Below are 16934 nucleotides of genomic sequence, written 5' to 3'. Positions count from 1 at the left end.
CAGGGGGTTAGGATGCCTGAAGTTCCTTAAAGTGCCCAGCCTGCTGGGCTGAGTGTGCCAGGATGATTTTGTCTATTAAACCCTTGTTCCTTTAAGATTTTTAAAGTGTCTGCTCTTATTTTGTCCCAGGGCAGCTGGCTGTGGGGACCTGTTCGCAGTCTCAGTCTTGGATTTTACTTTTCCATTTCTCTAATATCCAGTACACCATGCAATGTGTGTCTGTGCTCCCGGTGCAGATTACTAGGGCAGGTTATTTAGCGTCCTGTGCTTCCACTCCCTCCCCACTCTGATTCTTTTCCTCCTGCCGGTGAGCTGGGGTGGGGGGAGTGCTTGGGTCCCACTGGGTCACAGCTTTGTATCTTACCCCCTTTGTGAGATGCTGAGTTCTTGCAGATGTAGATGTAGCCTGGCTGTTGTACTGTATCCTCTGGTCTCTCTTTCAGGAATAGTTGTATTTGCTGTATTTTCAAAATATATATGGTTTTGGGAGGAGATTCCCATCTCCCTACTCAATGCCACCATCATGAGAATCTCCCAATGTATTAGCTTTAAATAATTTTCCCTAATATCACGCATTTTAAAAAGCCTGCTGCAAGGAAAATCAGTTGCTTTAACTTTAAGGATTGGCATTAAACGTGTGTGTAACTGGGACCCCTCAGGCTCTAGCTGACAAAACAAGAACTGACTTAAATACCCCCACAGGCCTTCTCCATGGGGATCACAGAGCAAGCCCCCACCCCTGCACCCATGTGCCTCACCCAGTGGCAGGTTCAAGGAGGTGCTCAACAAATGCTTAATAGGTGGATGAATTCATGTTTTTAGGTGAAGAAGGCTTAAAGTCATCATCTTAGGCTTCCTCTAATCTTTGGGTCTAGCAAGGTCTGCTATTCTGTACACTGTCAGCTGAACATAAAGATCAAAGAGCCATCCTGCTTCAAAAATGGGCCACCCATCCTGCTGCACTGATGGACAGTGACTGCATTGGGGTATGGGTAGGGACTTGATAATATGGGTAAATGTAGTAACCACGTGTTTTCATGTGAAACCTTCATATGAGTGTATATCAATCATACCTTAATAAAAAATTAAAAAAAAAAAAAGAATGGGCCACCCTGTTTGGGATAAGGGGAGTGCATGTGCACATACACCACACATGTATAGCACTAGAAAATGCAGTGCAAAGATGCAACTGAACCAAGAACCAAGTGGGCAGGCCTGAATGTGGCTGCTAGGGCAGAGGTGTTCATACTAGTCAGAGATGAGCAGGTCTCAAACACTTGGGCCTCAAGGTCCAATTCCACTCACAATATTACTGAGGGCCTCAAAGAGCTCTGCTTTCATCAGTTTCATCTATCCGTATTTTCAAAATATATATGGTTTCAAAATATATATGGTAGTACAAACAAAATTTTGTACTACCAACAAACCACTCATTCCCCTAACTGCCAGAGTAATGACATCATCATGCCATGTAGCCTCTGGAAGATTCCACCATACACTACTGACAGACAAGAGTGAAAGAAAAGCAAATAATATCCTAGTATTAACCATTAAAATAGTTTTGACTTCATGGGCTTCTTGAAAGGCTCAAGGACCCCCAAGGGACCAGAAGCCACGTTCTGAGAGCCACCCGACGGGTCAGTACTAATCAGTAGAGGGTGCCATAGAGAGAGCATCTGGGAAGAGGCAAAAGGACCGTCTCTTCCACAGTGCTTCGGGAAGCCAGACAGACGCCCATGGAGAGGGCAAAGGATGAATGAAGCCTGTTTTATGAGTTTGCTCACCAACCAGTGGGTACAAACCACCCACACCCCAAGGTGTTGTCTCAGCCCATCTGATCAAATGTGACTTACCATTGTAACCAAGTCCAGCCCCATGAAGGTGGAAAGGGGATGAGGGACACAGATTCTCCGTAAAGGACATTCCCTGCCATGCACACACCATGTCCACTCATATTCTAATGGCTGCGACTGAAATCATGTGGCCAAGACTGCAAGGAGGGCTGGGCATCTCCTGCTGGGGACAGTTTGCAGAAAGCAGGCTGCCCAGGGCACCAGCGAAAGGGCTTCCTTCTCCTACAGACATGTCTCCTTTCCGGCAGAGATGCTCACAGGAGCAAGAGAGAAAAAACACTGTTGAGCCTCCACATATGTTACCATCTCCACTGGCTTGCCACACAGCAGGGCTCAGACAATCCAAAAGCTTTCCCTTCGTGACTCCCTCTAAACTCCCACCAGGCCTCCCGAGTACAGCTGCAGTGACTAAAGCTGGCCCTGTCTCTCCTTGTTTTTTCTTTTACAGGTGTTTTCTGGGTGGTTCCATTGGTGGGTGGGGGCGGAGTCCATTTCAGGAGCAGCGAATGCACACGCATCTCCAGCGGCCAGCCTGTGCCCCCCGCACACCTCCCTTTTGTGATCACAAGGAGGGGAGCCCTTCTGCACTGCTGCCCCTTCCCCTCGTTTGTGTCTTTCAAGGCCCAGCTCATGTTCACAGTTCCTCCTGAATGTAGGAACTCACTTTTACTCCTACCAGCTAATCTTGCTGCCTTTCCCTCAACTGTACTACACCTGCCTCCCTCTAGCTAGGATGGCCTCGTGTAAAACCTCCCCTCTGCAAATGAGAAGGCCCAGTCCAGTTCACTACCTTGCCCAAGGTCACACAGCTTTTAGGGAGAGGAGCCATATTTGAACCCTGATCTGACCCCAAGGCTCATGCTTTTAATCTTTGTCTTGAATTCTCAACACATGTTAAGGAGTTTGGTAGTCTAGTTGTCAACCTTTAAACTTCCAATATCTTTCTCTCAGAAATCAAGAAACCTAAGAAAAGAAAAAACTCACAAATAGGACTCAACAGCTATAAATTTGTAAATACCTTTAATGGGCAAGAGCTGTCTATCATATCTTTGAATGCCCAGGGTTCATCTCTTTTCAAGACCGTCAACCTCCTTAAAATAACTGCTGCTAATATTCGGCACCTCCATATGCGATATGCTAAGGGCTTGACATACTTTATTTAGTACGACATTATGAAGTAAGACACTTTTTTCCCATTTTACAGAAACGGAAATGGGCGCAGAAATCACACAGCTGCTAAGTACTCAGACCCAAGCAACCCAGCTTCAGGGCCTGTGGTCTTTACATACTGTGGTTACAATCATCTCATTTTCTAATTTCAGTGCTTTTATAACAGGATGACTTCTACTTTTATAGGTTATTTCACATTTATAACACTTTAGTTTTGGGTGTCTGCTGTGACACAGAAGGAAGTATATTAAAGGTCTTTTTTTATGACCTCCTGCAAGTATGAAGTTCCTGAGTCAGGCTATTTAATGTTTAAGCAAAATATGTAATAAAGAAGCTATATAATGTCTTTGGAATATTCCTACAAAACCCACCCTTTCTAGAAGAGAAGTTGGAGCTCAAGCATTCCTGGGAACTAACTGCCTTCCAGAGCCAGGAAAGCTCTTTCATGGCTTCACTTCATTCCCATTGGCACCTGTGACCTAAGTCAGCCTAAGGCTACCACAGGAACACGCGTCACCAACTCAACAAGGGATATTTATAAAACTTTATATTAGGACTTCAACATTTAAAGATACCCAGTTCCTCTAAATGCTGGAAACCTAAAGACCTTCAAGTCAGCAGCCCTGGCCAGCTCAGGGAAGTGGGGTGAGAAGTCAGCCCTACCCGGGCCCAGGCTCTCCCTGAGGTGCGGTGCAAGCCACAGCCGGGTCACAACCAGCACCAGAGGATTTCAGGGCCTCGCAGAAGGCGCTTTTACCACACCCTAGGATGGGGGAATCCTGAGGTCAGTGAGTTTACTGGGAAGCTTCTCAGTCTTTATGAATCTTATGTGACTTTGTGATGCTTCCCAAATCTATTTCACTAACTCCTTCCTCTCAAACAATGAAAGCTTGTTGAACTAATTGTTTGGGAAGCTGTTGCTATAAGAAACTCATTTGTTTCGTTTGGTTTTTTTAGTGGCTGGAGACTGAGAATGTATTTTCCCCTGGAAAACAATGTTAAATGTGATCAAATGCCTCCCCCCTCAACACACACACAAAATAACCCATAATGCAGTTGAATCAGGACAACAGGAAAATACATTCCAAGTTTCAACTTAAACAGGATGTGCCCATTTTCTTTTTCCAGCTGTGACCCCATAGGACTGCCATTCCTGGTCTGGGCCATGCCTTTGAGAGACATGCCATGAACACTCCGTCTGTGGGCCTTTGCCCCAGCGGGCCAGGTGTTCCATAGAGGAATTAGGTGAGAACAGTTAAGTAGGCTCTAGAAAGGGAATCATCATGGTTATCCTCCCATTTTAAATTTTCATAAAAAGAATCACTCTTTTTAAATTCACAAAGTTTAAGAATGGGTTAGAATTCACTGAGGTCATGTTCCTAGTTCTAGTTTTTTTTCATTTGAGAAAATGGTAGGAAGATCTTTCCTAAAGCCATGAAGGCTATTTACATACTATTCAGAACAGCTCAGAAAGCAATCAGTCCAAGCAAATTTCTACTGGATTTCTTCAGTTACGGAACCCACAAATACAGAATACCTTAAGAAAAATCATTAGCTTTATTTTTCCTCAATATACATTTAGAAAATAGGTCTAAGAGAAGGTTTCATGAAATAGACCAGAGGACTATATACAAAGTCAAGAATTCCACCTGAGCAAGGCCAGGTGCACAGAGGAAGCCCTCTTCCCTGAAGGCCACGGCAGCCTAGGCCCGTCCCGTCGGAGGGGAGGCAAGCTCCCGGATGACTTTTGAGTTGAGCTGCGGAATTGTGCTGATCTTCAGGAGCTTACTGCTTGCGTACTTATTCTTGATGGCCTGCAGAAGTCATCTGTGGTTAAGCACGCCTCCGGATCCCCGCACACTCCCTGCACCTTGTTCCTAGTCTAACTCACAAGGATGGAAGGGCCAGACCCACAATCTCCAGACAGTAGGATGATGCCAAACCACTAAAGCCAGGGAAGGCTGTGGGGCCAGTGTGTTGTGCCTGACAACTTCCTCCCACATCTAGTGCTGGATAAAGCCTGGCTGGTAGCATAGGTGATGGGGGAACAAATGATTTCAGGGTCCAAGGAGCAGGCTTTCTCTCATAAGCTACCAGAGCAGTGGGAGGTGGAAGCTGGATTGATCACACCTACGTGCCATTGGGACATAATAAATTCACTAGGACTGGCAGCAAAAATTGGCAATAAAAGCGAGTGGCAACTGGTGCCTAGCAGATCCCAGACAACACCCTCAAACCTGCAAACACATCACACTCCCACAGTGTGCTGGATCACGCCAGAACTGCACGTACAGGAGGGCTCAGGCTATGAGGACAGCTGGTACACACAGCTGGCTCTGTCACCAGACGCTTGGTGAGCTCTGATAGTCGGTGTCACACAAGCACAGGACACCATCCAATCTCCTCTGCTCCTCCTCTCAGGGGGCCACACAGAGACAGACCCCAGGCCCCCAGGAGGCTTCCTGAATGGGCTTCTTGCCTCTCCTTCACCAGGCTTGCTATTTGGGTGCCTTTCAGGCATTGTCCCAAAAGATACTGGACCAAGGTCCAAAGACCCTGGATAAAAATGGTATTTACTATATTACCTGCATACCCTCAGCTTCCGTAGGGCCTCCGAGGTGGGCCCTTGCTGTCCCAGACTATATGCCAGCCAGCACCCTTCCCAGGAGGCTGGGACGAGCATCAGTGAACAGCCGCGCAGCTGACTATTCTGGGCCTAGACACGGTTAGCCTACAGACCTTGCTTTAAAGAGAGTCTGCTTTCAGGGTTGACCAGTCTACTCCATCTCACACTGTGCTTGAAAAATATAAAGAGTTTGTGCTAAAATAGACTCACAAATGCCAATAGTACACTTACATGAAAAGGTACACATGCACACATACACATACTCTCATACACAAACCCACAATCTAATGTTCTCCACAGCTTAGGGAAGAATACTTACGATGAATTTTGTTAAGTTTTCATTTACTTTCACTACGTTTTTGGCCATATGCTGCATGACTTCCAATACTTCATTCTCTGCGTACCCAGTATAATACCGCTGCTTTAGGTTCTGGAGTGCGATACAAAGAGAAGGGGCAAGATAAGGCCTTCACTGCTTTAGAAGAGCATGTCTTACATATGCTGACACTACTTATGTAGAAGCTATAAAATAATATTCTTATTTTCTAGAAATTTCATCACAGACCTAACCACTACCATAATAACAACAGAGCAGTCAGCAAATGCAGGATGCCTCTGGCTCTGAGCACAACTAAATTAAGACATTGTGTGCAGCTCTCGGCTAAATCAAGTGACAAAGGTTCCCTATTATTTTTTTTTAAAGAAAGTTGCACAGGACTTTCAAGTACCAAAGCTTTCATGCTTACCTCTATCAACCACTGGAAGGAGATACGGGCATGGTGGGGGACAGAGCAATACAAAAGCCAAGAAGGGAATGCCCCTTTACAGTAACAGCAGGGACCTGGGACTAACACGCCTCACACGCGCCCCCAGCAGAGCCCTGCCCAGCCGTGGCTGGTAGGGTGCTCAAGGGCCCAGGTATCCATATTGTCACTCATGGAAAGAGGTTCAGAATTAAGAAATAAACTGGGCCACAGGCAGCAATCTAACCTACCAAATCCAGATGACCTAAACTACCCAGCATTCTCTTGGGAGGCCCTGTGTAGTCAAGCACTGGAGAGCAGGGGGCACTCAAGAAGCCTCCAGGCCCAGCCTCATGACCTGGCCTCCCAGAAAACAAAAACCAAGCAAAGGGACACTTGTTGACTGATGAGACTTATCATGAGGGAAGATAGGTAACCTGACTTTATTTCAGTGTAGTGGTAAAATTCTAAAACCTAAAATGCATCTCTTTCATAAGCTCAATATCACTGAGAAAATAAACCACCATTTAATTTAATCCTAAAATACTTTCAGGGGAAATAAAGAACTAAGCAGGAGTGAATTCTGAAGTAATACATAACTACGGGTGCTTTGAAATCATTTCCCAGAGAACTGGGAGACCTATAGATAGTAGGTTTAGAGCCCAAGGAAGCGTGCCTAAAAGTAATTTGGCTAAAATGAGCCATTGGTGCCAGGTCCACGTATCATTCATGTACCCATGTTTTAGCTTTAAGCTTTTTATTTCAACAAAATTTCAAATCCACAGAAAAATTGTGAACATCTGTATATGCTTTGTTTGCTCCTTTCTCTCCTCTCCCTCTCACAGTGTCTGAAACTCCCTTTCAGATGGTTCAGCCACACACAGTTTTTGCTGAACCATTTGAAAGGGAGTTTCAGACACTATGACACATCACTTCTGAAAGTTTCAGAAGTATCCCTTAAAAAGTAATTTCCTACCTACCCACAATACCTTTATCACATAGGAAACATTATCAATAATTCCATATCATCTAATATGTAATCAGTATTCAAATTTCTCTAATTGTTCCAAAAATATCTTTTATAGGTTTTTCTTTTTAGACCTAGGGCCAATTAAGGTACATGCAGTATATCTGGCTGTTGTTGTGTCTTTAGCCTTTCTAAATTAAAAAAAACCCCTATGTTCTTGGTTTTAAATGATACTGACTTTTTTAAAGGACTCAGACCAGTTACTTTTAGAACATCCACATTTGGGATTTGTCTAGGTGTTTCTTGTTGATTGCATTTGTGTCAAACATTTCGGCTCTGAATTCTGTGTTCGCGATAATGTATATACTTCTTACTGCATAGAAGGCAGGTCAAGTCGGATGGTCCCAACAATTGGTGATGCGAACCTTGATCACCAAGTTAGGTAATAACTGCCAGACCTCTCCATCACAAAGGTAGTTTCCTTCAGAATTATTACATTTTTATCTGTGGGAGGTATTTTGAGACCACGTGAACCTTACTCCAAAATTATTTCACCAGAGATATAAGTATCAATTGCTAATCCTGGCTTGAATCAGTTACTACATTGGGTGTTAAAAACTGGTAGATTTCCATTTGCCTTCTTACAGCACTAAACTATGTTTTCTACCTTTATCTTGCATCTACCTACCACTTCAGCGTTTTATTAAAAATAATAATAATAATAATAATAGGAGAAATGTGGGATCAACATATAAATCAAGTACAAAAATCAAACGAATATTCATATTTGACCTGATTGTTTATAGGTCATAATGCATGATCAAAACCGAAAGTTTCTGTGATGAATGCCCTTGTACTATTCACCATGTAAGAATTTATTCACTATGTAAGAATTCGTTCACCATGTAAGAACTTGTTCGTTATGCTTCAGAAGATTGGAGACTGACGAGAATTAGGCTTGAGATGGATTAATGATTGTACATTGAGCGTTGACCCCCCTATACTGAATTTTATTGTTGTTAACAACCATTTGATCAATAAATATGAGAGATGCCCTCTCAAAAAAAAAAAAAAAAAAAACTGGTAGATTTCCAACTCTCCCATTCTTCCTACTTTAATTAGCGGGCATTCCACTGATTTTTTTCAAAAGACCCCCTTTCTTTCATTCCTTCTTTATTTTGTATCATTATGGACTCATGGATTTTTTAAAATGCATTATGATATACTAATGTCACTCTTGTTTTTAATGCTCAAATTTAGTCTAGTAAGAGCCCCTTTGAACCAGTTCCTCTTATCCTTTTGATGTGACCCCATTGATCCTTGAGAATTTGCTTGCTATCTGCTACAAATTGATCCAGGCTCAGCTATTCCTTGAAGGAGTCCTGTTTCCTAGCAGGCAAGTGGTATTTAGTATCCAAAGTGTGGGCACTAAGTATGTGCATTGTTACCAGGTTGTCACTGTGTCCAGGCCTTTTCATTATGCATTTACTGACATTTCCAAAGTAGATTTAATATTGTAGCATTTTTCCTTTTGTTTTCATTGTTAATGATATTTTCTCTTTCTTCTTATAGTCTATCCACAGTTCCACTTTCCCCAGGTTCAGTTACCCGCGTTCAACTGCAGTCCAGAAGCAGATGATGCGCCTCCTGACATATCAAAATGACAATGCCTACGTCACTCACCTCACCTCACACAGACATTTTGTCATCTCGCGTCATCAGAGGGTTGAGTCAGTACAATAAGATATTTTAAGAGCAAGAGAGGCCACATTCATATAACTTTTATTACAGTATATTGTTAGTAGTTATTATTGTTGCTTATCTCTGTACCTTATTTATAAATTAAACTTTATCACAGGTATGTATATACAGGAAAAGACAGTACAAACAGGGTGTGGTACTGTCCATGGTTTCTGGAGCTACTGGGGGTCCTGGAACATATCCCCCAAGATAAGAGGGGACTACCATGCTGAAATCTAAGCCCTTAATAACATGAATATGTATATTTGCCTCATCCTTTGATATACATGAATAGTTTCAAAAGTAGAACAGATTACTATTAACTTTCCTAAGAAAACTTTAAGTATGTTACTTTTTTTGGCTCTTAATCCAACATCAAGGCCCATCAGGGATGCACAGTCAGAACCCTTTGCTCAAGTTATTTGAATTAATTCTCCCCACTGTGTTCCGTTACCAATTTGATAGAGAGTAGCATTGTTTCTGCTTAATTCCATTATAGGGATTGCATAGAACATTCATACGGTTCAAAAGTCAAAAAACATACATTAATAAAAGGTTACAAGCAGAGTCCTGTCCCTACCCTCAATCTTTCACCCTGTTCCCACTCAACCCCATTTTCATTCATTTCTGGTCTATTCTTCCCATCTTCTTTGAAAAATTAGCAAAGATATAAACACACATACATACACTCTCATTTTCCCTCTTTCTTACATAAAATGTAAATGATACACCCTTGTGTTAGAGGGACAGCTCCACCGTGGTGCCTGGAAATCTTGGCCTCAGGCCACACATGCAAAGGCGTAAACCGCAGCTCATCTTCACGGGCAGCGTGCTCTGTGGTCCTCCTTGAACACGAGGGGACGGTGGGCTGGGGAGGAGCTGTCTCTGAGCCCTGTGCCATCACCTCCCTCTCTCCCTTAGGAGGCTGTTAGGAGAACGCTTCTTATCCCCTCCTGCGGTCTGCTGAGGCTTGTGCTCCGCTGCCTCGGGGCACAGCTCTGGGCTCTCAGACTCCTCAGTGCGGTCTGACGTTGGCTCATCCCCCACGGGGCATCCTACGACCCGCACTGCAGTCAGCTGGCCCCTCTTGTCTCGGTGTTGTCATTTTTTGTGTGTGAGACAAGGACCCAGGGAGCTGGTATCTGTGGCTACTTGTATGAATCCAGAACGGCACTTACCTTTCCTGGCCAACCCTGACGAGCCATGGCTTTGCTTTGACTTGTGTGCTTGACAGCTTGCTTGTTTCACTTACCAACGTGCCGAATTTTAACACATCAGTTTTCAGGGGCCTTCCTTGTTCTTTACAACTCTATCATATATCTGCCCACCACAGTGTAGTCACCTCGTCTCCATCTGAACTGTTCTGAGCAGCTTTTTTTTAGGCCTTTGGACGTTTAACAATTGCTTCAAGGGCAGCTGTGAAATGCTAAGACCTTTCATATCAAGAGGGCCTAAAATATAACCTAGCTAATTTCTTAATACAGCACTCACCCATTTTCCATGGCCTAGAACCTTCTGGGACAGGCAGGAAGCAGCCGCTGCCACCTGAGAAGGGTGATAATGCACCATGTCATAGTCAATGAGAGTCAGCTCCATCAAATATTTGGCTAAAGTGTGCTGTTCCACATCAACCTACAAAACAATAGCCAGGGGTGTAAGGAGCACAGCTCTTATTACTCTCCTGCAAAACTATGGGTGAAGGCCTAGGAACCCAAATCCATTGAACTCACTTATCCTCCCCAGGAACTACTCTATTCTTCAGTGAGTTACAAACAAAGAACTTGAGGTATTTTCTCTTAAAGTCTTATCTATGAAACATTAAATAAACATATAAAAGATGCTTCCTATAAATTCATATGCTCTCCTTGAACCAGAGCAATTTCTGGGATGAGACAACAAGCAGTAAAATAAAGCCTCCTTTGGAACTGGAGGCACTTACCTCCCCAGCTTTTGATGCCCGCCTTAAGAAATGTAGTGGCAGGGGTCGACCCAACTCAAATTTCAGTTCTTTCAAAATCAGAGTTTCCATTTCTCGGATTTGGGAACTGGTATAAGCATTGTCTGTGATGTAAACAAAGTCTTCAATATTTGGAGAAAACATCTCTTCATATTTGGAAGCCAAGAGCAGAGCCGTAATCCCAACCAGCTGAAGCTTCTTCCGAGAGACTGGCTGAACCTGATTGAAGAAGGATGTGTCAAAAGTCATACCTAATGAGAGACCTGGGGCCCAGGGTGCAGGAAATTGAGAGGGAACCAAGTGCTGGAGAAGTGCATGTCACCACTGCTCACACCCCTCTTCCAGGCACAGGAAACCTGGCTGTGCTTTCCTGCCCACCGAGGACTGTATCATGAAAACCACTGAACCTATGGTGTCTTAGGATTTTGGAGTATCTCAGGGTCATTATTATGAATACAATTATTATTGTATTGTTTCAGCAGAATTTGTACTTGACCTAAATCTGTATCATAAATGTTGACTTTAAATAAATAGTTATCTGCAGGGCTACAGTTTAGTGGATAACACACGAGTGGTTTGTCTGGCATTTATTCTAACCACAGTGTTTCTGTATTACAAGTTGATAGGTAGGCTGATCACTTCTGCCTCTCAGCTTATCTTACATTCCTCTTTAGACCTCGCTTTTTCTCAGTGCACTCCCCAACATATACCCTCTGACCTTTAAAAAAAGTTCTCCCCGTCCCCTTCTACAGTGATTCCATGCCACAGTCGGTTTGGGAACTAAAGTTCTCTAGCCAAACTCCTCATTTTCCAGCTGAGGAAACTTAACACCAAGGAGTTCTGAACTATGTAAACTGTGCAAGCAGACCTCAAAAAGGTCTAGAGACACCATAGGCTTCAGACTGACTTTCAGACCATCTGTTGGTATATTTCCTTTGATGGGTGACCATGGCAGTGCGGTATTTCCCCCTGAAGGTTTCCAGCCGGCTGATCTAACAGAGAGGGGCAGCACTGCTCTGTATCAGCACACATTTGCACACTTGGACTACTGCCCTTTCCAGCACCTGAAGATCTTCAACTTCTTATAGACTTTCTTTTAGTCTTTTCTTCAGAGGCATCACATCTTGGCGCTGCATAAATGCGATGTTCAATGAGTCTCTGGCACACAGTCCGTGAGGTCACACTTACCTGCAAAAACCGATCCATGATGGCAATGCACATGTACAGCGTTTCCTGCAGCAGCCTAAACTTGGAGTGGACTTGCACCAGCCAATCCACCAGGATGGCACGCATACGGCCATTGACCTCTCTTCCATCTAAGAAATGTGGATTGATGGATTGCAGAACCTGTTAGTGGAATTAAAAGTTGTAAAAGATGACCTCATTTTTCTTCCCAGCTATGTGGTAAATTTCATGTAACTTGTACAACCCCAAAGGCCCAGTCACCTCCAGCTGCCTCAGGTACTGGTAGATGTCCTTAACGTAGTCACTGCAGAGCTGAGGGTTCTCCCAATCTTCATGATCAATATCCTCGATTTTGCAGAGCAAGGCATCAGAGAAAGCTTGGCAGAGATCCCCTTCTTTCATGGAGATATCCTCAGGTGTCGGAGAAGGACCCTACATCAACAAATTATAGCACATGTGTCCCTACCGTAAGGATTAAGGAGGAGCCTTAATCACAAATACCTGCAGAGCCACCTGGTTTAAAAGCATCACATGCATTTTTTAAATAAGTATATTAAAGCAAAAACAAATTTCAGAATAAAGGTGAATAATTTAGTATGTGGTAGGTGAAGTTTTAAGATATACTCTACTGTTTAAAACTAATTTCACCCAAAGTGAAAACCTAAATCCTCAAAATGATCTATGGCCTCTGCATGATCAGGCTCCTGCCCCTTGCCCTGCTGACCTGTCTCCTACTTCTCTTCAGTTCGCTTCACTCCAGTCCAGCAGCTCCCGGCTGGGGCTCCCTCTTCCAGAATACGAGTGTCCCTGTGTCCACGTGGGTAATTCCCTCACCTTCCTCAGGTTTTGTTTAAAGGTTTCTTTCTCAATCAGCTCTATCCTGATTCCTATTTTAAATAACCATCTCTCCTATCGCACCGACCTACACATTTCATTTTTCCTACTGGGTTTTTCCCCATACTACCTATAACTACTAATATACTATAGGGTTTATTTATAGATGATGTATATTACTTTGCCTACCTCTGATAAAATGTAAGCTCTATAAGCTTACAATTATTTAAATGGATTTATCTCAAATACCTATATTATCCCTGACACATGGTAGATTCCCAAAAAATATTTATTGAGTGAAAAAAAATTTAGACACCTGGACTCAGAGATTCCTCGAGGGGATAGTTCATTTCGGTAGTAGCCTCTTCTACAACTGTAATACTTTCTTCTCATAATTTATTCTAAATTGAGATATTGGCAACTAAAAAGCAGAAAAGCACATTCCAGCCCATGAATAAAATAAGAGGAAGCAAAGACTGAACAAGCATAAATTCAGTATTTTTTTCTTTTCTTGACTATTTATAAAAATCACACAAATTAAAAGTTAACAGTTGTTTTTTTTTCTTTTGATACCATTAATGTACAATTACTTGAACATTATGGTTACTAGACTCCCCCTATTATCAAGTACCACCCACATACCCCATTACAGTCACTGTCCATCAGCGTAGTAAGATGCTATAGAATCACTACTTGTCTTCTCTGTGTTGTACTGCCATCCCCGTGCCCCACCCTACATTATGTGTGCTAATCGTAATGCCGCCCCTTATCCCTCCCTTCCCTACCATCCTCCCCAGTCCCTTTTCCTTTGGTAACTGTTAGTTCATTCTTGGGTTCTGTGAGTTTGCTACTGGTTTGTTCCTTCAGTTTTTTCTTTGTTCTTATACTCTACAGATGAGTGAAATCATTTGGTACTTGTCTTTCTCCACCTGGCTTATTTCACTAAACATAATACCCTCTAGCTCCATCCATGTTGTTGCAAACAGTAGGATTTGTTTTCTTCTTATGGCTGAATAATATTCCATCATGTATATGTACCACATCTTCTTTATCCAGTCATTTACTGATGGACACTTAGGTTGCTTCCATTTCTTGGCTATTGTAAATAGGGCTGCGATAAACATACGGGTGCATATGTCTTTCTGAAACTGGGATGCTACACTCTTAGGGTAAATTCCTAGGAGTGAAATTCCTGGGTCAACTGGTATTTCTATTTTGAGTTTTTTGAGGAACCTCCATACTGCTTTCCACAATGGTTGAACTAGTTTACATTCCCACCAGCAGTGTAGGAGGGTTCCCATTTCTCCACATCCTTGCCAACATTTGTTGTTTGTCTTTTGGATGGTGTCCATCCTAACTGGTGTGAGGTGATGTCTCATTGTGGTTTTAATTTGCATTTCTCTGATGACAAGAGACGTGGAGCATCTTTTCCTGTGTCTGTTGGCCATCTGAATTTCTTCTTTAGAGAACTGTCTGTTCAGCTCCTCTGCCCATTTTTAATTGGATTATTTGCTTTTTGTTTGTTGAGGTGTGTGAGCTCTTTATATAATTGGGATGTCAATCCCTTATCAGATATGTCATTTATGAATATATTCTCCCATACTGTAGGGTGTCTTTTTGTTCTACTGATGGTGTCCTTTGCTGTACAGAAGCTTTTTAGTTTGATATAGTCCCACTTGTTCATATTTGCTTTTGTTTCCCTTGCCCAGGGAGATATGTTTATGAAGAAGTTGCTCATGTTTATGTCCAAGAGATTTTTGCCTATATTTTTTCTAAGAGTTTTATGGTTTCATGTCTTATATTCAGGTCTTTGATCCATTCTGAGTTTACTTTTGTGTATGGGGTTAGACAATGATCCAGTTTCATTCTCTTACATGTAGCTGTCCAGTTTTGCCAACACCAGCTGGTGAAGAGGCTGTCATTTCCCCATTGTATGTCCATGGCTCCTTTATTGTATATTAATTGACCACATATACTTGGGTTAATATCTGGACTCTCTGTTCTGTTCTACTGATCTATGGGTCTGTTCTTGTGCCAGTACCAAATTGTCTTGATTACTGTGGCTTTGTAGTAGAACTTGAAATCAGGAAGCGTAATTCTCCCTTGCTTTATTCTTCCTTCTCAGGATTGCTTTGACTATTCGGGGTCTTTGGTGGTTCCATATGAATTTTAGAACTTTTTGTTCCAGTTCATTGAAGAATGCTGTTGGTATTTTGATAGGGATTGCATTGAATCTATAGATTGCTTTAGGCAGGATGGCCATTTTGACAATATTAATTCTTCCTACCCAGGAGCATGGGATGAGTTTCCATTTGTTAGTGTCCTCTTTAATTTCTCTTGAGGGTGTCTTGTAGTTTTCAGAGTATAGGTCTTTCACTTCCTTGATTAGGTTTATTCCTAGGTATTTTATTCTTTTTGATGCAATTGTGAATGGCATTGTTTTCCTGATTTCTCTTTCTGCTAGTTCTTTGTTAGCATATAGGAATGCAACAGATTTCTGTGTATTAATTTTGTATCCCGCAACTTTGCTGAATTCAGATATTCGATTTAGTAATTGTGGAGTCGCTTCTTTAGGCTTTTTTATGTACAATATCATGTCATCTGAAAACAGGGACAGTTTGACTTCTTCCTTGCCAGTCTGGATGCCTTTTATTTCTTTTGTTTTGTCTGATTACCGTGGCTAAGACAGTTACAACGAGTTTAGCAATAAAAAATAAAAAAACATTACTTCCTAAAAGAATAAGAGGTACTTCTCAAAGTAAAACCTAACAGGACTGCTAGGCTATAAAGAAATGAAAGAGAAGCCTGCATAATAAACAATTCAAACTTACATTAAGGGTCAGTCATCATAGTTTCCAGTCTTAGATAAGAATAAAACAATAACAACAACTAAGTATATATATACTGCAGTTCAAAACACATCCTTACTCTTACATCAAAGGTCTTAAACTGAGGAAGGTCCAGGGGAACAAGATGTATGCAGGTATGCATGCCACTTACTCAAGAATTTAAGAACCTCAAGGGACCAGAATGAATAAGAACTGCTTTGGGTGCCTAGATAAGGTGACCAGGGAGGGCAAGACCTCAGGGAAATGGGTAGGTGAAGGCACACCATGCTGAGTCCCAGATGAAGCCAAGAAATAATAAAGGCAAGTCTGGGGATGGCATGTTGATTTGCGATGGTGGGAGGTAATGCATAAAGTGTGACAAGATGGGCTGGAAAGGTGAGCAAGAACCTGGCTAAGGAATTTATATTTTATCCGGAGGTAAGTGAACCCACTGAAGGAATCAGGCAAGAGTGACTAGAATCAGATGTGCATCTGAATATGCACAGGTAGAGGTCATTGCCATGTGCTTCCCAGGCTGCCTTCGAAGCTTAACCTGTTTACCTGTGTCGGTTCCGAAGTACACCTGAGTGTAGCCATATACAAAATCTTCCAGGATAACGCAAGGATAATTGCTCTAGCCCTTAATTCACAATTTCTTCTGAGCATTCCTTTTGGACTCCAGCATAATTCAATCATTCTAAAATCCTTCCTAATATCCCATTCATCTGTGCAGGTCATAGCCTAAGACCTATGAATGTCTCAGTCCAGGGTCTGCTGCACACACAGTTTAAAAACTGTAGCAGCTAATAACCATCACAAACCTTTGACTGACAAAAGTGGTCTGAGAATAACACCCTTCAAGTGAGATTAATGAATGACTTCTGTGGGTTGTCAGAGACAACTGAAAAGTCATACCAGCGACAATAAACTTATGAGATTTTGCTTAAGTTGAGAAGTTCCTGTTTGGTAAGAAGATGAGTGGAGTGTGAGTAAAAGTGACCACTTCTCCTGATGCCAATGCGTACTGAGTT

General features: G+C 42.5%; 1 protein-coding gene across 5 annotated transcripts in view; it reads right to left on the bottom strand.

Annotated features, from left to right (window-relative positions):
- The window catches only part of CCNB2 (cyclin B2), a 30476-nt gene that overhangs the window by 6891 nt on the left and 6651 nt on the right, over positions 1-16934 (bottom strand). The window contains exons 4-9 of one of the 5 annotated variants that reach the window (XM_073211923.1): positions 12503-12673; positions 12245-12403; positions 11039-11275; positions 10591-10644; positions 5969-6079; positions 2468-4837 (exon numbers count right to left, since the gene is read on the bottom strand). In XM_073211923.1, the coding sequence (XP_073068024.1) occupies positions 4727-4837; positions 5969-6079; positions 10591-10644; positions 11039-11275; positions 12245-12403; positions 12503-12673 (843 nt within the window). In that variant the 3' untranslated portion in view covers positions 2468-4726. Of the gene's footprint in view, positions 1-2466; positions 4838-5968; positions 6080-10590; positions 10732-11038; positions 11276-12244; positions 12404-12502; positions 12674-16934 lie in introns of those variants that run through there. The other 4 variants (XM_073211922.1, XM_037004275.2, XM_073211924.1 and 1 more) reach the window with 4 other exon arrangements.

This window comes from Manis javanica, chromosome 8 (assembly GCF_040802235.1).
Source record: "Manis javanica isolate MJ-LG chromosome 8, MJ_LKY, whole genome shotgun sequence".
Lineage (NCBI taxonomy): Eukaryota > Metazoa > Chordata > Mammalia > Pholidota > Manidae > Manis > Manis javanica.
Note: the sequence above shows the minus strand (reverse complement) of the source record. Positions and strands in the feature narration are given on the sequence as shown.